We start from the raw sequence: 21337 nt of genomic DNA, 5'->3' as shown, positions 1-21337 counted from the left end.
ATAAAAAATGAGTTTAGTCCATTGAATGAACTAATCTTGTGGTTGGAGTTGTTTCTCCATGTATTTCAGGGTCTTGGCATTACTGACTAAAATTCCTCCATAAACAGCATGTTTCTCACAAATTATTGGCCGTAGCTTTATTCTCAGCAATGATGCCATCAACTGTCTGACTAGGATGTTGTACAAAAACAAACTGTTACTGCAAGTCACATGATTGATGTCAATCAATTCATATCATGTGATATGACAATGACATGTCAATCAATATACATTAGGAAAATCAACTGATTGCGCTAATAAGAGATCACTTTCGCATGTATTGAACAATACTGAATAGTAACATAAAAATACAAATGGTCTACTGAGCTCATTCAGAAATGTAAATTCAGATGTTATTCTGCATGAGGTTTCAGTGAATTTAAAGGCAACTGCAAAAATAAGTTCATGAGAGCGTAGTACTTTTAGGAATTATAACTTTATTAGGATTCAGATTTTCTCTTACTTTGGTCGTAATACATCTGGATAAAGAAGAGCACAAGTGAACACAATCAGATGTAAATTCTTTGTAAGGGCTCATGTCCGTTTTTAAAGGTCATGTGTGGGTTTCACCTGCAATATTCAGACGGTTCCTTAAACTAAAAGTGGCCAGGAGTCATTTCTGCTGGCACGCATTGCTTATTTGACGGGTAAAACATTTCAACATTTTGCCATTGTTTAGTTCAAGAGGAGGATGAGTCGCAGGGGCAATTCAAGTAGTTTTTTGTGAAATTGATCATTAATTTAAGCACTATTAACAAAATAAACATTCCATAGATTATCGAATATTTATTCTGCATTCTTTTTTTTTCTTTTCTTTTTTTAAGTAATTTGATTACTTCAAAGTCAAATCATGCAATTAACTAAACTTGATTTTGACAGTCATTCATAGGACAGGATTTAGGCTGCCATTAATATGGCTTTATTTAAATGTAGGGGTAAGTATGGAAGGACAAAAAAAAATACAATGGGCTTAAATCAACTGTCAGTCTGAAGGATATTCTGAACATAGCAGGGAAAAAAAAAAAAATAAGATCGGTCTTGAATCCTTGAACAAACCGCTCTCAGGGGACTGTTCAGTCAAGCGATCAACCCTCACTCAATACGTTTCCCTTTTGATAACTTGTGAAAATAGAGGCTGTTCAACACAAAGAGGCTCAAACTAAAAAAACAAGTTGGTGTCCTGTAGTGTGAAAGTTGCGCCAATTATATCGTGTTGAATCCAAAATCTGATTTACGTCTCAGGTTTTCCAACATCCACATTTCAACTTCAGTATAAGCATTGCATTAACATCACATGCTGTACAGGATATGAAAAAAGGGAAAGAGGCAATCCCAAAATAGAAAAAACAAAAGGAAAAAATAACACTTAAAGAACCTAAACTTTAAACGTAATTTCTAGGTGTACCCTACCCCACATGTGATCAATTCCAGCATTACATCAAAACACTCACAATACACATTGGACTATACTTCTTTACTTGCATTTTCAATTTGATAATGTGTTAGGATATGGAAGCAGCCGGACAAAACACTTCTTAGAGAGCAACATCAACATAAATTAAAAAGTCAACAGTCAGTTAGAACTATATAATGCGCTCACAGTATCCTTTTTTTTGAAGATTTAAAAATATCACAATACCATTAGTCAACAGTTGGTTGAACAAAGTGAGCACGTTTTGATTTTTGAATTAAGAAAAATCTAGGGAAATCAGAGCTGTACATAAGGACAGAAATGGCATCCTAAGATATTCCGGAAGGCAGGACACCTTCCTAAAGAGACATCCCAGGGCTATGTGAGCTACAGAAGGGTCAAGGGTTCCAATAAAATGAAGTACCAGCAAAGTGCTGCAGTAAGATTTTAAACCTCTACCAACCCCAAGTGTAAGAGGCTTGAATTACAGCCTGGACTGGATTGTGAATAGAAGTGTTTCCAGAGAAGCAATCCACTTTTATTGGATGTAAACACACAGTAGGCTGGGGGGGGGAGGGGGGTCGGTGCTTCTCTTATTCAGTACTCATCTTTTAGAACCACAACCAGGGTCAGCAATAGAGATTGGAAATCTATCTGCAAAAAAATTAAAGTGTGGGAGGCTTCAGCCCATACTTCTTGGCCACCTCAGTCTGGGCGTAGGCCGCATCGCATAAGGAGTACAGATGAGCCATTTCCATCTCCGATTTGGCTAAGTTAATGGCTTTGTTGAACATGTCTATCGCCTTGTCAAGATTGCCCCTGAAAAGACAAAAAAAACCCCCAAAAACATTATTCACAGCTTTTAAAGCCACTTCATGTAATGCCAAGGTGGTTCAGGTGAAGAAAAAATAATATTTCACCTTTGAACTTCAATGGTGCCCATGGTCTCATATGCAAAGTCACATTTGTTGTCGATCTCGATGGCCTTGCTGATCAACTCCAGGCCCAAGTCAACGTCTTGCTTCCATTGAAGCTGCAACAAACTGAACACACACACACACACACACACACACACACACACACACACACACACACACACACACACACACACACACACACACACACACACACACACACACACACACACACACACACACACACACACAGAGTTATTACCAACTGAACTGGTATTTTATTTCCATATTCCGAGCAGCGGTCTTGTTTATGCGTTAATTTCTGCAGAGAACAACTCACTCACCCCTTGTGAACATAAGTAGTGGCGTTGTCGGGTTCCAGATCAATACACTTATCGTACATCTCATCTGCTTTCCCAAACTGCTGCTGATCAGTTAGGGCCTGTGTGACCATGCAGAATTGTCATGTTAAATGGATATTTAAAAAGAAAAAGAAAAAGAGAGAGAGAAAAAGCTGTGATTAAGCACTGTATGAAAAATCTAAAAAATATATTTACACTGTCAAGGCTGACTTTGTGCAGAAAATGTGATCAAATCTTGATATAATGAAGCTGACTATATTGTTGTGTTCAAAGCTAGGAAGCCCGACGTACATCTTAATGATTTCATGTTGTACTGGACGTTTGTGACCTTTTTAGAATGGGACACAATTTAAATATTGTATTTTTGATAGATTTTAAAAACATTGCATATAATCAAATGTGCACTGTTGCGATATACCAGTAGTCAGATCAGTAATAAAATAGAGAACAACACTGATTGATCAGCAACCACTTATAAAAATGATCGTGTTTTGTACCTGAGCATACAGAGCATAGCCCTCGGCACACTTGGAGAACCTTTTGATGATTTCCTCAAAGCCATCCATGGCTATTTGTACTTGGGATGGGTTGTTTCCAGTGTACGCCTGCCGATACTGAAGAGTGGGAGTAAAACCTATTAGCCAAGCGCTGAGTTGTTCAGCATCAACTTCAACGATGAAAGCTTAAGGAGGCACATTATTTTACCGTTCAAATCTTTCTTCCCACAGGCGTTTACTTACGAGGGCAAAACACTTCTGCGCTTGGGCCAGAGCCGAGTCGGGTCTGAGCAGAATGCACTCGTCGAAGTCTCCCACCGCCTCGTCCACCTGGTCCAGGAGGATCTTCAGCTGAGAATTCACGGAGGGCACCATCATTTCACCATCGACCCCGTGTCGCATTCTTTTATACAGAATCCACAGTCGATCAAAATGCAACCATCTTCATTTCCCCCTCACTGAAGATGGCACATGTTATTTTCGACTGCTTTTACTGACAGTAAACAAAAAGGCCCTACCTGCCCTCTGTGGTGGTACACATCAGCATTACGTGTGTCAATTTCAGCAGCCATGTCAAAATCTTGCGTGGAGAGCATGGGCTGTTGCTGCTGCATGTACATGCTCCCACGCTTGATCAAGGCGTTGGCACGAAGCTGTGGATGTAGCGTGAAATCACTGTTATGCGTTTAGGTTTGCAATGTTTATAGTCAACGTGACAGAAGACACCGTAACCTTGAATCTCCATCGGGTCGGTACCTTCACATTGGCGTCCTGCATGTTGATGACGCGGTCCAAATCGGGCTGGGCGGCGGTGGCATTGCCGATCAGCAGGTAGAAGGTGGCCCGCAGCAGCAGGGCCTCTGCAATGAAGCGACCGCCGGACTCCACCTCCTTGGTGCACTCGCTGATGATTTTGTCATAGTTTTCCTCCTCCATGTAGTGCTTGGCTTTGAGGTAGCCGGAGCTGACATAGGAACGACCAGACATTCTTCACCAATCAAGTTATTATAACTGATGTAAATAGGGGCTGACCGCTTCTGATAAATGATATTTCTAGATGAAAAGCACTGCAAATTGTTGATTCCTAAGTGAGATTCTAAAATATTTATTGGCACTGCATACTTTCACCATGTGAATGGTGACATCTCCCTAGGTTAAAAATGCATCGTGTCATGTTTAACTGTATAAATGTGTATCCCATATAACTGAATAATATGCTTATGATGGTTTCAAATACAGAAGTACTTCACATCGGTGAAGGAACTTGTGAAAAGTATTACAAAGAAGTATAAGAAACATGTCCTTTTGAAGCAACACTTTGGAAAGCTCAGAGACGCCATTACAATGTTCACCCTGCATAAGTACCTTCCAGTGACCTCTGACGTCTCACCCTCCTTGTCCTTGTCTTCATCTTTCTTCTCACCCTTCTGCAGCGGCTGGGAGATGATGTCGTCGGTGAACGAGCTAAAGTAGGACTTGATGAACTGAGGAGAAGGCATCAGAGGCTCCCGGTTCTGCAGAAAAAAAATCGGTAACAGCTACGAGGAGGGAAACATGAACCAAATGCCTCTCCAGGACTGTTCGAGGCCCATGTCGCCTACCTTGTACTTATCTTTAGCCTTCTCCTTTCCAAGTGACTTTAGCACCTTGTCTGCCAGCAGCATGCTCTGCTGGTTCTGGAAGGCTTCCAGAATACATACAGCAGTGACATCTAGGTTTGAGGACAGAGATGCACGCACACAACGTTCAGTTGCACGACCTTTGCTGACACCACAACTTTCAAGCAAATCGCACGTTTTCAGATGCACTGGGTGGAGAACAGGCCAGCGGCTCACCCTCTAGACACTCCTTCTTGTTGTCTAGTCTTTCCAGAGCCTTGGCCCTCCTGAAAAGAGCCTTGATGTAGCGTGGGTTCATTTCCACGGCCTGAGAGCAGTCCTGCACCACCTCTGTCCACTTCATCTGAAAGGACATGCACAAATAAACTTAAAAGAGGATATATATATATATATACACACATGTATGTCATGGAAACTTTTTCTTTTGAGTGTTTCACCGCACACGAATCACACTAACATTATTTCACTTGAAGGTCAAAATGCCTGGACATGTGGGTTTTGTGTATTTGTGGTCCTAACCTGCTGTTCGTATGCTGCTGCTCTGTTCTGGTAGAAGGTCGACAAATCAGACTTTTGCTCCATTGGGCAGAGAGCAATGGCCTCTGTGTAGCACTGGATGGCCTGTTCATACTTGCCGGCTTTAAAGTACTTGTTGCCCTTGTTCTTCGCTGCCTGCGCCCGATCCAAAGGACTCTAGATGAGAAGGGAATTTAGGGAGATTTAGATGAAAGTCATGTCGCTATAGCCAACTCAGGGCAGCAGAAATAAGCCTTGGAGAATGACCTGACAAATATGCCAGCCCAGAAACCCGGACAAACATCTGGAATAACGTGTATAGGTTATCCAATTCTGTGAGTGATACGCTCAGTCGTTTAAACTTTCCCTCACAGATTGTATTTTACCCCTCGGAAGTTAAATTCAAGGATCCAAATACATCAGACCTGCGCTTGCATTGTAATAAGGAGAGTGGCCACTTTATACATATGATTTGTAGATGCTCAAAGCTGTTTAAGTATTGGTGTCAGGCAGTTTAGACCACAATAACAATGGTAGTTAAGACTGCCTCTAACGACACACCGGCTTCTCAATCCCACTGGACCACAAGGTTTGTATTTTGAACACTTTTGGAAAAAAGGTAACTGGCGATAAGTACCAAAATAAGAACATAACTGACAGTTATGTGGGAAGGAGTTACAGTCATCGCTTCAAACATTGACAAAGATCAGAGCATCACCTGGAGCTGTTCTCCATGAGTTTCCTTATGTTGTTACTTATTCCCCATGTGTCACAATCAAGCAATGTGTGCAGCCTTTTCCAAAGATATTCAGGTAACAGTAAGGTGGGGTTATAAAATAGCGCATTAGGAAGTGCAATTAATTGGCAATCTAGTTTAGGCAAGTAAAGCTTTGATAGAAAAAATAGGGAGCGGATAGCCCACACACACACACACACACACACACACACACACACACACACACACACACACACACACACACACACACACACACACACACACACACACACACACACACACACACACACTTTAGACTTTGAATTCCCATTGAGGACAAGTTACAAATTACACAGCCGCCTTGGTTTACTATCTTCAGGCCATCAAGGTGAAACATTGCTTTATACCCACCAACCTGGCTCTTTTGACCAATTCCATCCACTACCCAGCACATCCATAATTTATTTATATTTATATATATATATATATATATATATATATATATATATATATATATATATATATATATATATATATATATATATGATAAATAAGAAATATGGATGTAACAAGTTTTTCATTCATTGCTCTTAATTGACAAGAAAAGTAGTTGCAACATAAGCCAGGATTATTTCTTATTATTACGCGTCTTCTTCTTTTTAATATTGTTATAGTCATATTTCATTACAATACACAATTTCAGCCACAGACGCAAAACATATCAAAACGACCGGCTCAATTCTGACGGCATGCTGGAACTTTGTGGGATTTTCGGCCATCAGTGCACGAGATATTTGTGCACTGATTGTGCCACAACATAGCCAAGATGTTTCCTCAGAGAAAATGTGCTCTGGGAGATTATTAAATTTTGTCACACGTTTCTAACTTGCGACAGCACCCATAGTTTTTTTTTTACACACACACACACACACACACACACACACACACACACACACACACACACACACCTTATAGTTTTTGAGCAGTTACAAATTTTGCCCAAGACGGTTTCCTAAAAAAATGAATGTGGCAGAAACATCCAGTCATGGAAACTCAGCCACACAGGGCCCGAGGAATTGTGTATTTGAAACGTACTACTTTGCTGATGTGAACCTTCTAGTCCTAGTGGAATAAAAACGGGGCCTTGCTTTGATCATTAACATAGCTTAAAAGAAATTTGCTATTTTTCTGGAGGAATACTTTGTTGATTTAGATTTGATCCCTGATGCAAATAAACCATAGGGTTTTAATAGCTGGATGGCGCTTTCTGTAGTTAATCATTGATGGAGTAGCCCCAAACCGCAATACTAAAGGGATTTGCACAGTCATTGTGAACTTAAAACTTAGATGCTGTTCAAAACGTATTATTTTTGAAAAGCATAGCTCGGATCTCGAGTAAGTCACTACAGATCTAAATATTTTGTGCCTTTATAGTCTACATGGCTGCACTCCCTCATACATTATTGTGTGTGTGTATGGACTATTTCCCTGGGGGAGGCACAGCCAGAGCAGTACCTGAGTACTACATGCAACGAAGCGGTTCTATGGACGTGTAGCACGGCACGGCCAGAGGAGAACAAGTGTGAATTGTCTCGGACCGCGTTTGGGATGGAGCCCGGCCACGCCCCCCTCTGACCTGCTAAAACATATAAACATAAAGGGTGGATCGCTCACAAAAAAACGGAATCTTTTCTTAATGCGTTCATTCCCCGCGTGGCACAACGGGGTTACCGGCGACCAACAGGTGAAACAGAGATGGAAGTTCCCCCCTTTTCCCCCTCTGCTACTTGTTCCTTTATGAACCAGGAGACCTAGCTGAGCGTTAGCTCACCAATTAGCGGTGATAGTGTATGAGCCGTTAGCATCAGCAGGCTAACTAATCCAGCGCTGCTGGGTCCGAGCGTGCATGTGACAGCTCACACATGCCCTTGGGTGTGCGGTAGTGGGGAAACGCGTTCCGGTTAGAAAGCCCCCTCCAGGTTGCGCCGAGACCCCTTTAAACCTGCTCTCCTGATTAAAGTTATGTACATAACGGCCGACAGTACCGTGGTCGGGTCCTGCTCCGGGTTTGCTCGAGCCGCGCCGTCCTGGCCCGGCATGGGACTGGCGCTGCCTTCGGGAGTGATCCTCTCCCCGTCCTCCTTCTCCTGCTTCTCCTTCGTCCTGCTGCGGTTCCATAGGTAAACCGCCCCGACTCCGAGGACTATCGGCGCCCCGACCAGCAGCGCCAGCTGCCATCGCGGTAGTCCGGCACCGGACTGCGGTTCGACCGGTTTCGAGGCAGCCATCGTCCACCGTGGAAAGGGTTAGCTGGCTAGCCTAGCATGTAGCCACACAGCAGAAACTCTTCTGGGTTCTGTGAGGTCAGAGCGGAGCGGTGCTTCACGGGATACTGGCGGAAACAACTTAGAGAGCAATTTATGAGTGTTTGTTGTGAATAATAAAAAAAAAATAATAATAATAATAATAATATTCCAAGCAGGATCAGGGGATAGTGGCAGAAACAAATAAGAGAGCAATTTCAAAGTGTTTGCTTTGTATAATAATAATAATAATAGTAATGATAATAATAATAATATTCCAAGCAGGATCAAGGGACACTGGCAGAAACAAATTAGAGAGCAATTTCAAAGTGTTTGCTTTGTTATTATTATTATTATTATTATTATTTTATTTTTATTTTATTTTTATTTTTTTTTTAATAACCCAATCAGGATCAGGGGATACTGGCGGAAACAACTTAAGAGAGCCATTTCAAAGTGTTTGTTTTGAATAATAATAATAATAATAATAATAATAATAATAATAATAATATTCCAAGCAGGATCAGGGGATAGTGGCAGAAACAAATAAGAGAGCAATTTCAAAGTGTTTGCTTTGTATAATAATAATAATAATAATAATAATAATAATAATTATTATTATTATTATTATTATAACCAAATCAGGATCAGGGTATACTGGCGGAAACAACTTAGAGAGCAATTTATGAGTGTTTGTTTTGAATAATAATAATAATAATAATAATAATAATAATAATATTCCAAGCTGGATCACGGGACACTGGCAGAAACAAATAAGAGAGTAATTTCAAAGTGTTTGCTTTGTATAATAATAATAATAATAGTAATAATAATAATAATAATATTCCAAGCAGGATCAAGGGACACTGGCAGAAACAAATTAGAGAGCAATTTCAAAGTGTTTGCTTTGTTATTATTATTATTATTATTATTTTATTTTTATTTTTTTTATTTATTTTTTTAATAACCCAATCAGGATCAGGGGAAACTGGCGGAAACAACTTAGAGAGCCATTTTAAAGTGTTTGTTTTGAATAATAATAATAATAATAATAATAATAATAATAATATTCCAAGCAGGATCAGGGGACACTGGCAGAAACGAATAAGAGAGTAATTTCAAAGTGTTTGCTTTGTATAATAATAATAATAATAATAATAATAATAATAATAATAATATTCCAAGCAGGATCAGGGGACACTGGCAGAAACAAATTAGAGAGCAATTTCAAAGTGTTTGCTTTGTTATTATTATTATTATTATTATTATTATTATTTTAATAACCCAATCAGGATCAGGGGATACTGGCGGAAACAAGAGAGCCATTTCAAAGTGTTTGCTTTGTATAATAATAATAATAATAATAATAATAATAATATTATTATTATTATTATTATTATTATTATTATAAATAAACAGCGCATTCTCATACATACAGTGCTGTAGTGGTAAAACAAAAAAAAAAGATGTGGGTTAAAAATTATGCCAGCGCTGATAAAACTAACAATGACAGAAGCACATTGATATTAACTAATGAGAAGGCTAATGTTGCATGGCAGACACCAAATGCTTGATGTCGGGCTTAAGGGACAACAGTCTCAGGCGAAGATCTGGCTCAACATCCAGTTTATTCCTGTATTTCGTCTTCGATGCCACAAGCGCTGAAAAGCCAGTCTCACACAGATACGTCGGCGGGAAAGGCATCAGAAACCGCGCAGCTAGCTCTGTTGGACACATCGGGATACTCAGAAGCAACCTTAGAAAGCCAGTTTCAGTGCGCCGTCGCAGGAGAGATCCACAACATTGAGAAGAGAAGAATCGTCACACAGCACACCACTACAACACATGCGTGCTTCGGATGATGCTGGCGAAATGTGGCCTCTGCATTTAACCCACCCACATCAATTATTTTCAGACCCCGGACCGAGGTTTACGTAAAAGTGCAATTGCACTCAGAAACCGTAGGGGCGCCAAATCCCAAATACCAAAAGTTTTAAGGTATCAGGGCATTAAAAGAAAAAACATCGGATAAGACGTCATTAAAACAATGAGAAATTATATTTGGATTGATATGCCCTTACGTAGTGATCAAAATACGCCACTAACATCTTAAGCAGCACTCCATAGGACTCATAGGACTCCCAGGCCCAAAGTGTAAAATAGCTTTCATGTTTTGAGGACATGATGGCACAAGAGACAACCTACCAGACAGTCACAATACTCAATCCTGAGACATATTACGCAAGCATTTGCTTAGATGTTTTCAAAATAAATGTACACTGTACGATATCTGTATTATTGGTGGTTAGGGTCATCACTGAACATGTATACATGGAATAGCGGAAGGCTGAGGGTGCTGGATGTGGGTGTGGACAGGGGTGGTTCACTGTTGAGCCCGTTGGCTGCCCCAATTCAACTAAACATCAGTGAGAGAGGGTGCCCACTTGATCACCTCAGTGAAACGCTCACGCTGGCACTACTTGTAGTGGTTCCCGCAAGCGTGGTAGCCAACTAAGCCATTTGGAGATGGTTTCTGGAGATTTGTGAGGTCACTGCCTCAGGTACTCTCCTTAAGCCAAGGATTCCTTAAACTGGATTGGGCTTCTGCGTGTAGCCCCCCTTATTATCAGCAAAAGCGATTCAACATCAGAGCATGTGTGTTATTGTATGTATGAATGTGAGTTTTGTGGTAGAAATGGGTTATGATAAAAAAAAATTCAATACAGCAGCCCAAAGAACAAACTATTGGCGTGTGTGTTAGTGTTGTTATGTACATGAGAAGGAGAGGATGAAAGAAAAATTGTGTGTGTGTGTGTGTGTGTGTATGTGTGTGTGTGTGTGTGTGTGTGTGTGTGTGTGTGTGTGTGTGTGTGTGTGCTGGCGTGTGTGCGTGTGTATGAGTATGCCCCCTGCCAGTTCTGTCTTCCCTGTTATGCTTCAAATGTCACTACTAGTCTGCCAGGACAGTGCTGGAGCATGGCCGCTCAATTTTCTGCCTCAGGCACGCTGTCCTCTCTCCACTGCTAGCACTGACAAAGTTAACACCGATGGGGTTAGGTTTAGGGTATGTACATACAGTGGGGCAAAAAAGTATTTAGTCAGCCACCAATTGTGCAAGTTCTCCCACTTAAAAAGATGAGAGAGGCCTGTAATTGTCATCATAGGTACACTTCGACTATGAGAGACAGAATGGGGGGAAAGAATCCAGGAAATCACATTGTAGGATTTTTAATGAATTAATTGGTAAATTCCTCGGTAAAATAAGTATTTGGTCACCTACAAACAAGCAAGATTTCTGGCTTTCACAGACCTGTAACTTTTTCTTTAAGAGGCTCCTCTGTCCTCCACTCGTTACCTGTATTAATGGCACTTGTTTGAACTCGTTATCAGTATAAAAGACTCCTGTCCACAACCTTAAACAGTCACACTCCAAACTCCACTATGGCCAAGACCAAAGAGCTGTCAAAGGACACCAGAAACAAAACTGTAGACCTGCACCAGGCTGGGAAGACTGAATCTGCATAGGTAAGCAACTTGTTGTGAAGAAATCAACTGTGGGAGCAATTATTTGAAAATGGAAGACATACAAGACCACTGATAATCTCCCTCGATCTGGGGCTCCACGCAAGTTCTCACCCCGTGGGGTCAAAATGATCACAAGAACGGTGAGCAAACATCCCAGAACCACACGGGGGGACCTAGTGAATGACCTGCAGAGAGCTGGGACCAAAGTCACAAAGGCTACCATCAGTAACACACTACGCCGCCAGGGACTCAAATCCTGCAGTGCCAGACGTGTCCCCCTGCTTAAGCCAGTACATGTCCAGGCCCGTCTGAAGTTTGCTAGAGAGCATTTGGATGATCCAGAAGAGGATTGGGAGAATGTCATATGGTCAGATGAAACCAAAATAGAACTTTTAGGTAAAAACTCAACTTGTCGTGTTTGGAGGAGAAAGAAAGCACCATACCTACTGTGAAGCATGGGGGTGGAAACATCATGCTTTGGGGCTGTTTTTCTGCAAAGGGACCAGGACGACTGATCCGTGTAAAGGAAAGAATGAATGGGGCCATGTATCGTGAGATTTTGAGTGAAAACCTCCTTCCATCAGCAAGGGCATTGAAGATGAAATGTGGCTGGGTCTTTCAGCATGACAATGATCCCAAACACACCGCCTGGGCAACGAAGGAGTGGTTTCGTAAGAAGCATTTCAAGGTCCTGGAGTGGCTTAGCCAGTCTCCAGATCTCAACCCCATAGAAAATCTTTGGAGGGAGTTGAAAGTCCGTGTTGCCCAGCGACAGCCCCAAAACATCACTGCTCTAGAGGAGATCTGCATGGAGAAATGGGCCAAAATACCAGCAACAGTGTGTGAAAACCTTGTGAAGACTTACAGAAAACATTTGACCTCTGTCATTGCAAACAAAGGGTATATAACAAAGTATTGAGATGAACTTTTGTTATTGACCAAATACTTATTTTCCACCATAATTTGCAAATAAATTCTTTAAAAATCAGACAATGTGATTTTCTGGATTTTTTTTTTTTTTTTTTTGTCATTTTGTCTCTCATAATTGAGGTATAACTATGATGAAAATTACAGGCCTCTCTCATCTTTTTAAGTGGGAGAACTTGCACAATTGGTGGCTGACTAAATACTTTTTTGCCCCACTGTATATACCTGTATTAGTATCCATTGTTAACCACCTCAATACTACAGACCACACACAATAGATTCTTCAGCAGATAGCCCATGGTACTGCAAACAACATACATAGGAAATATTTCCCATTCTTTTGGCCATCTTGAGCTGCTGTCCCTTTTCTAGATAATAAATCTGTACAATTGACTTCTCTGTCAGTTTTTGTCAGCATTTTCATTTTAAAAGCTGAATGTGATATTGTAACAAATGGTGACAGCATCAACAAAAAAACAATGACAATAACAAGTCCCCCACTGCTCGGTGCACTCCCACACTGTCGTGCTTGATGCAAGCCCGAGGCCTGCAATGCAGCTGTAGAAACATTTGCCTGGATATAATTATTGACAAGTTTGACGTACTCAGCGAGTGGAAAGTATGGGAAAATTGTCTACAGTTGTCTAGCCCCAGGCCCATGGCTCAGTGATGGAAAGATTAAAAGCGGCAACCCCACACCCCCCACTCCACCCCATAGCAGCCCTCGCTTGAGTCCTGCCTCCCTGCGTTTTTCTGTCCCCTCCATTTTTACTCTCTACTTGCAATGTTAAATACATTATTGGGGATTTGCTCATTTGAAGACTAAAACAAAAGCTTGGCGGTTTATTTTTGGCTGTACTAAGAATAACAGAGCTACCCCAACACTGATCGAATTAAAGTAGGTTACCTTTTCCTTGTGGGACAGTTTTGTGCGGCAGAGCAGCGAGACCAGTGACAGCACCAGCCTGGTGGAGCTCTTCCTCTGGACTTGGTTGCTTTAATGAGCTTCAAAGACAACTATGTCCCTCAGACTCCTGCCTGCTATCGCGATGGACAATGATGATGATGATGATGGTAACTTCACAAAATGGATGAGTAGTTACTGGGGTCATGGAGCAGAATCTGGACATTCCAGAGAAAGAAAAAACAGTTTTAGAAGACTGACAAAAGCACCTTCTGATCGAAGAGCATCTCTCCCCTGCGTGGTAAGGACTTCTACCAAAGTTTCGACACACACACACGCGCACACACCTTGGTTTATTAGATTGCAGAAAATTACAATGTAACTGAAGATTGTTTTAGCAATTTTGCAATCATGTTTGCAACAATTTTGACTAAGTCTCGCTGCCCAGTAATAAAGCATGCAGATGAAAATGTGTGCAAGCCTTTCCTTTGTCCTGCACACACAGAAAAATATACGTAAATGCATCAAAACTACCAATCTAACATATGCTTACATAATGATGGTTCTCCACTTGGGACTCCAGGACACAGCGGTGGTCATTATACCAGTCCCATCTTGCCATACTTTCATCCTCACTTGCATATGCCATAGAGAGTATTATTATAAGGACTACGTGTACCATTATGGACAACTTCATCACATAACCCATTCCCTTCCTGATGGAGTCCTCTGGCGGCGAATGAAAAGGTCAATTATTTTTCACCAAAATTATGAACATATGAATTGGATTTTCAGTAATTGGATGGTTCTACCACTAACTGAAAAAAAACATTTAAAATGTATTGTGTTAGTAAATAGAGACATACGCTTAAGGAGTGGTCAGTGTGTCCTTGAGAAGAATAGCATAACGTCAGTAAGATGGTAAAAGGCTCTTATGTTAGTATTCAAGAGTTCCTAAAAAAGATGTGACAGTGAGAGGTGAACCAGAACTTTACATAACTCACCAGTAATAGGATTCATTAGCGTGTCCTTTATTTTGTTTCACCTTCTGTTTTGCAATTAGCACCCAAACAAATATAATAATCAGATTGTGTTCAAAATTCTCATAATTAGCTTGGCTTGTTAGTTTCTTAAGAATGTTACAGCGATTAATGCCCTTGAGAGAAACCATTTAGCAGAGTAATCTGTCTGGTGCTAAAACACTGATCAAATATTAAAACAAGTACTGCTTGTTACTAGGGAATATTTAGCTGGGTGTGACTCTGACATATAAATGTTTTGACGCTCTGACAATTGTACGTATTGAAAGTCGTTTTGGACAAAAGCGTCTGATCAATGACATAACGTAATGTAATGTCAAACCTCACACTTTTGCTGAACTTTTAATTAATAAAGGGAATCTTTAGTGTCCCCTGTATTTGAAAATGATTAAATCTTTACAATTTGCATTGAAGATTAACACATTCAAAGTAATATTGTACATTGATATATGCTCTCCTCTCGGCATGAACCCCAGTCACAATTAGATGCCATGAAGCTCAACAGGCTGGCATCAGCCCCCATTCACACCAAAACAAGGGAGGACAAGGGGGAGGTCAGGCCTCACTCCAGGGCACGTCGGTCCTCCTCAGACGACAACAGCCGTTCCAAGACGGCCATTCCAGAGAATCGCATCACCACCATTCCAGAACTCGCCGAGTCATTTGAGAAGAGACTTTTCCTGCAAGATAAGAAGGCTGTTCCTCCGGTAAGGAATAACATACTGTACATACTTGCTCCTGCTACCTCTTCACAATGCAGGGAAAGAATTTTCATTTGTTGCATGTGAATATTTATCCTGAAGCTTTGCAAAGTTTTCCTTCATGCCTTCAGTATGAGGGAAATTATTTTGTGTCTTTATTATTTCAGAAAATAACACCACTTTCAAATAACTGGTTGAAATGAATCAACTGAATAAGTAGGCTATAAAAATATATTCTATTTTTTGCGTCATAAATGTATTTCTTTTAAACTAAATGGTGATTGGGAGAATCAAATGACATTGTGGAGTATCAGTTGTGTGTGATTTTTTTACATATTTTTGTTTATCTTCGCTCTACTTTTCATGGCAAGAGCTACTGAGCATCAGACTCAACAGTATCTCAAATGTATGTAATATCCATAATATTCAGTTAGTTTACATTCACGTGGACAATTGTGATTATTATGACTATTATGATAATGCAAATATAATTTTCTCTGTAATATAGCTGATAGACATAATATGTTGTAAATCCTATTTTCCCTGTGGAAAAATTACATAATTATGAGATGTTCTCACAGGGTAAGATAAGTACAGCACACATCTCAAGATTCAAGATTCAAGATTTTTTATTTGTCACATACATATACATACTTTCATACATATATGCAGTGAAATGTAATCTGCGCTATAAGAAAATTTATAAATAAAGAAATATATTCTAAATTGGTCATTTAGCAGGTTGGTTAGTTTATCCCAACCTTCTATCCCCGCAACTGTTATTTCTGGGACTTTTTCCTTTTCCCGGCTGAAGGTTAAAGCTATATTCTATTTGAAATGCCCACATTTAAGGGCTGTGATTAAGGGCAACATAACGACACTCCCAAAATAATGAATTTCTTTCTGAAAAGTCATCACATGTAAATTTGAATTTGTGTTTTTTACAGAATGAAGCAGACAACTTGTGTCTCATCTGCCACGAGGAAATGCGTAACAGTCGTGGAGGAATTCAAGAAATGCAGTGTACACATCGCTTCCACAAGGAGGTAGAATAAATATCTTTATTGTTGAATACCATGCATGCTTATGTCACAGCTTGGGTATTCTGCTCAGACTTACCTCACACAAAGAAATCCTCATTTATTTACCCACCTATGTCATGGATTTTATTCTGCCACAAGCACATGACCTTTCAAAGACCCAGTGCATGACAATCATTTCTCTGAAGAGGTAGAAACTGCATGACATCGCCTGGTTTCTGAAAACATGACCTAACCTGAATGCATGAGGTCTTCTGGTGGCTTTATGGTGGTCGGGGGACTAACTAACCTTATGTTTATGTTGGTGGGTCTGGAAGGCAGCACGTCGGTTAGGGCAGGGCCGCCCCCGAAGCGGCAGCTTGGCAGCCGAGCCTGAGGTGAGATGCTTGGATGAGAGGAGGAAGTCAGCAGACGAACAGTCCATCAAGGAACAGGTGTACCACGCGCCACTTCGCCAGCTTTCCCTGCGGAGGCATCGCTGACATGCGACAGCGATGTGGAAGCCGGTGAAAACGCTGCCATCCATCTTTTCGAGACAAAGCGTGTCACATGACAGGGCTCCACGTCAGGACGGGGCTTGCCTCAACTCCACGAGAACATGATTTGGACTAAAATATATTATCTGCTGCTTAGGGTTAAAATTTACCCTTCACACTTTCCACTCGTTGCACTCATCATATATACTTCTTTTGTAAAAAATGTCATCTTAAAACAGGCAGTTAACAAGTAAACAAACTAAGTTGTTGCTATAAGTAATTCTGTATTTTTCTTTTATATAGTCCTAGACATAAAAGATAGGGCAAATCAAGTATGCAAGAAGATAATGATTAATGAAGCATTTGGTTTATTTACCTAAAAGTGATGATATCCAGAGACTGCAAATATGTACCTCAGTGTCACTCATAGCATTCATTCAATTGATGAATGTGATGATCATCTAATCCATTCAAGCTTTACAGATTTGAGGACAGTTATTTTAATCAGTTCGGCTTATATTTACAAATATTTCTAAACAGTAAGCCAATGAATTTTTTTTGACAAGACAACTCCCTCTTTTTAATCAATAAGTAGTAACCTTAATATCATCAGATATTTTAATACTATGTGGATACTAAGAATATTTGATTTGATTGGCTTGCATGTTTTCTATAGATTGTTGCCAATTTTAAAAGGTGATTTTGTTGTTGTCATTGATAAAACCAAGTATTTATATATTTTTGTTTTCCTGTGTTTTACCGAAAAATAAATAAAAATAAATTCCATTAGCTAAACAAGTTCACTTTGATAATTAAATTCCCGGGGAAAGGGAATTGCATGAATTTGCTCATTATTTACGCTTCAGCTATTGAACAATACAATCATTAAAAAAAAAATCCATATTGCATATGAGAGCTCGGAAGGGCATCACCTCAGCTCACCTCAGGTCTGAGTGCTGTTCCAATGGCGATATACAAACTGCAGATCAGCTGTCATGTTTCTGTTTACATTCACTACAGACATGAAACAAAATCAATACTTGGCACCTTTTCCACTTTTAACACCTTTTCATGCTAACCATTATTTTCTAGACACGTGTCAATGGAATTGTATGTTTTCATATTTCTTTTACTATTCTTGCATGAGCTTGCATTAATCAGCATTATTGAAAATCACTTGCATGCAACGACATTATACTGTTGATAATGCCATGTTGTCGACCTCCCCACAATGTGTTGCAGTACATGGCACAGTGGTTGTGGAAGAAACCGATGGTTCCACATGTTGTGTCCATAGCCAAGCCCCTCTAGCCCCCCCCCCCCGGATTCACCCCTCTGCATGAATTCCTCACCCTTTGATCAATATACAAGGCTAGTACACCACGCACCACCAATTGCATCTCTGTGGGTTGCACAGCATTGTACAATCCAATTTGCACAGATAATTTCCAACAACAAAGCAGTTTCATGTGAAGTTAATTATATATATTTTCTTTCATGCACAAGGGAAATAAACCATGGGAAAGACAGAACTTCATACCGTGGAATTTTCTCACACTTTAAAGGAGGAGAGCCTCGGTTGTGACTCAGCAGGTAATAGCCATGGAAGCTGCCACTGACTTGCCGCAGCTGCCATCGCTGCAGAGTTTGGCAGTCGCCGTGGCACATCCTCGATAAAAAGTCACTGTTGACTTTCAGTTTCACACGGGACATGAACCTTGGTCCACCGGGTGAAAGTCATTTGTTGAACCTATTCATCAAACTTTATGAATTTTATTTTTTTGCCCACTGATGTGGCGGCCCACTGGGATTTGTCTCTGTGTGCCAGATAGCCAGTACACCTCATACAACATTAACCACTGTTAACGTTCATAAACTATAATCTTCGGCATCTCACTAGCAGATGCCACAATTAGCGGAAGTTGCCATGGCAGCTCATTGGCAGTGTCACTGGAACTTCCACTGCTAGCTGCCACTATTTGAGCTTGCTCTCTCTCCTCAATGGTGCAGCGGTAGAAGTTAACTAGATTTTGAGGAGACAGATGGACCTTCCTGACCAGGTTTGAGAGAGATCCTCTGAGACGTGGATACCCAGTAACTTCGCTCAACCTCCGTCCCATTGATATGGATTTATACAGATTGTGTGAAAACAAAAATGTATTATGTAGTCTGCCCTATGCAATATACTGTATTATATGCAGGTAAAATGGAGGGCACTCTGTTTCACTGTTTTGGGAGGAAAGCACGTAGCGACTAAACCCTGATATTTTGGGGGAATTACAGCCATTAGGTTGACATTCAGCAATAAAAAACATTTTTACATGCATGTATGAAATCCGTGTTCCCTTTAAATGTAAACATTCTACTAATCTAAATGTTTGACATTTTTTACAGAATTTGTGAACAGATTTTTTTTTTTAATGTCTATGAAGGTTTTTATCTTCCATTGATTATGATGTATGGGGCTAAAATAATTGTTCAGCTCATTTTTGGGAAACAATTTGGAAGAGGAATTTTCATTTTCCATGACAGCTGTCACCCAAAATACGTTTTTCTCTTTACGATGATGTTTTCAATGATTAGAAAACTCCCTCAAGTCATAACTGTGTAGCCTTAATAATAAAACCTACAAATGTACACTGTACTTATTCCACATTCGGTAGTGAACGGATTCTGGATATTCATCCAACTTGTTTTAGGATATATCAAATAACAACCTCTTTGTTGCAGCGTTCCTTTCTCTAAGGCATCGTGCTCAGGCTTGCATTCTTATTTTGAAACCACATGATTGGATGTGTGATGGAGGCTCCCACGCCCACAGTTTGTTTTATCCGCCTTACATTTTCCTTATGTTGAAAATTGATCTTTTTACACACTACATTCCTAATGCCCAACACAAACCAAATAATGACACAACATATAGTTGTTTTTTTCTTGCATCTTTATTTTGCATTATGACACTACATGTTTCTAAGTTGAGTGCACGCTTCTAGGTTTTACATTGTTTTGTCATAATTGCTAGTAACTCATAAGTTTGTGTCTTTCATTAATTTCTTTATCTTACATGTTTACTTGTTGATCTTGTACGCACTCGCTGGTGACTGGGAGTGGGTTGGAGAGGGTTTTGGAAATGTTGTCTTAAACTACTGTTTGTTTAATGATAACTTATTTATTAGGACTTGAGGATACTATACTAAATTGAAAGTAAATTTGGTGTAGAAAAGATGAATGCAACCTAAATTTTAATGTTTGTCTTCCCCCCTGTGTCTCTGTCGTGGTTTGGCCGGCTTATATAAATAGCCCCCTCTTGTCTCAGTCTGAGGCAGGTTGGTTCAGTTCGGTAGCACTTGTTTTGTTATGTGTTTTGAGTTTTGTTCTGTTTAGTTGACCAAAGTTCTCTGGGGCCCCAGAACAGCTCATTATAATTTTTGTAGCGGTTTTATTTCAATCTATTTTGCATTTATACTTTTGGGAAAATAAACCCTTAATTTGAGCAGTCTACCTACGTCCCTTGTGCCTAACTGTTTGGTCCCTGACATACCTGACAGGGTGGAAAGCATAGACTGTACAAAAAATGGACGTAATGTCTGTAATTTCTTTTCTTTTGAAACCTGAAATTAGGCTTTGCCCTCACCAGTGTCACCATCTTGTCTGGATGGAATGAGCCGGAGCTTTATAGATCTGGGCAGTGGGGTGGCTTGACTAGTGTATGGCTAGTAAAACAAATGATGCCATTTATAATAAATGGATGACTGTCTTGTGAAGCTGTCTCACGCAATTTAGGAAATAATTGTCACCATACATAAATAACACAGTGGGTGGCGATGTGCAGACTCACAATGCATAGTGGGTAAAATGTGTGTGCTCTGAAGTGGCCATTGGATGTACACTTCAGATTTGCAGTCCACTTCGAAATGGACTTGGTTGTAACCACAGTTTGTAACCTCACTTAACATGGTGACATCCTCTGGTGCAAGCGGAATAGAGTACTGCAGGGATGAGGTATTTTTGTCGGCCAACCTGGTAGTCAGCATCGCCCCGGTTCCCTCGACAAAAAGCCAATGGGATTTTCCTTTGGATTTTTGCAGAAAATAAACTCTGGGGCAAATAAAAGTTTATGATACTTACACATTTTGTTCAGCAAGCTAATCTTCAAAAATGAACAGCACCTCTATGACTTTTGAAGCGTAAATGCAGTCGCCAGAAGTAAAAAGCTGACGTTAGGCTATAAAGGAGCTACATCACGGTCGCATGACTTCGCCACCACTAAGCTTCCAACTTGTCATTTGATATCTCGCCTACGAAAGCCTGGAAAGTCTGAGTTAGAAAGCTTTGCAGGAGCGTGAGT

General features: G+C 40.3%; 2 protein-coding genes across 3 annotated transcripts; one reads left to right on the top strand and one right to left on the bottom strand.

Moving 5' to 3' along the window:
• Window positions 1-456: 456 nt before the first annotated feature.
• On the bottom strand, window positions 457-8366 carry tomm70a (translocase of outer mitochondrial membrane 70 homolog A). Of its 2 annotated transcripts, XM_080005239.1 has the most exons (13): window positions 8119-8366; window positions 5474-5535; window positions 5362-5383; window positions 5059-5185; window positions 4825-4934; window positions 4589-4737; window positions 3980-4187; window positions 3742-3876; window positions 3467-3574; window positions 3224-3340; window positions 2709-2806; window positions 2371-2493; window positions 457-2269 (listed from the first exon to the last, which is right to left on the bottom strand). In XM_080005239.1, exons 1-13 carry the CDS (start codon window positions 8359-8361, stop codon window positions 2116-2118), a joined length of 1656 nt encoding a protein of 551 aa, XP_079861365.1. In that variant the 5' UTR covers window positions 8362-8366; the 3' UTR covers window positions 457-2115. The 2 variants fall into 2 exon arrangements, with proteins under 2 accessions (XP_079861365.1, XP_079861364.1); XM_080005238.1 differs by having other exon boundaries at window positions 5362-5535.
• Window positions 8367-13847: 5481 nt separating this feature from the next.
• On the top strand, window positions 13848-18300 carry lnp1 (leukemia NUP98 fusion partner 1; the record flags this gene model as incomplete). The annotated part of the gene is made up of 4 exons (XM_079997567.1): window positions 13848-14033; window positions 15249-15479; window positions 16421-16519; window positions 18232-18300. 4 exons carry the CDS (start codon window positions 13848-13850, stop codon window positions 18298-18300), a joined length of 585 nt encoding a protein of 194 aa, XP_079853693.1.
• Window positions 18301-21337: the final 3037 nt, after the last annotated feature.

This window comes from Zeus faber (assembly GCF_960531495.2).
Source record: "Zeus faber genome assembly, chromosome: 1".
Lineage (NCBI taxonomy): Eukaryota > Metazoa > Chordata > Actinopteri > Zeiformes > Zeidae > Zeus > Zeus faber.
The sequence above is the reverse complement of the archived record's forward strand: the minus strand, read 5'-3'. Positions and strand labels throughout refer to the sequence as shown.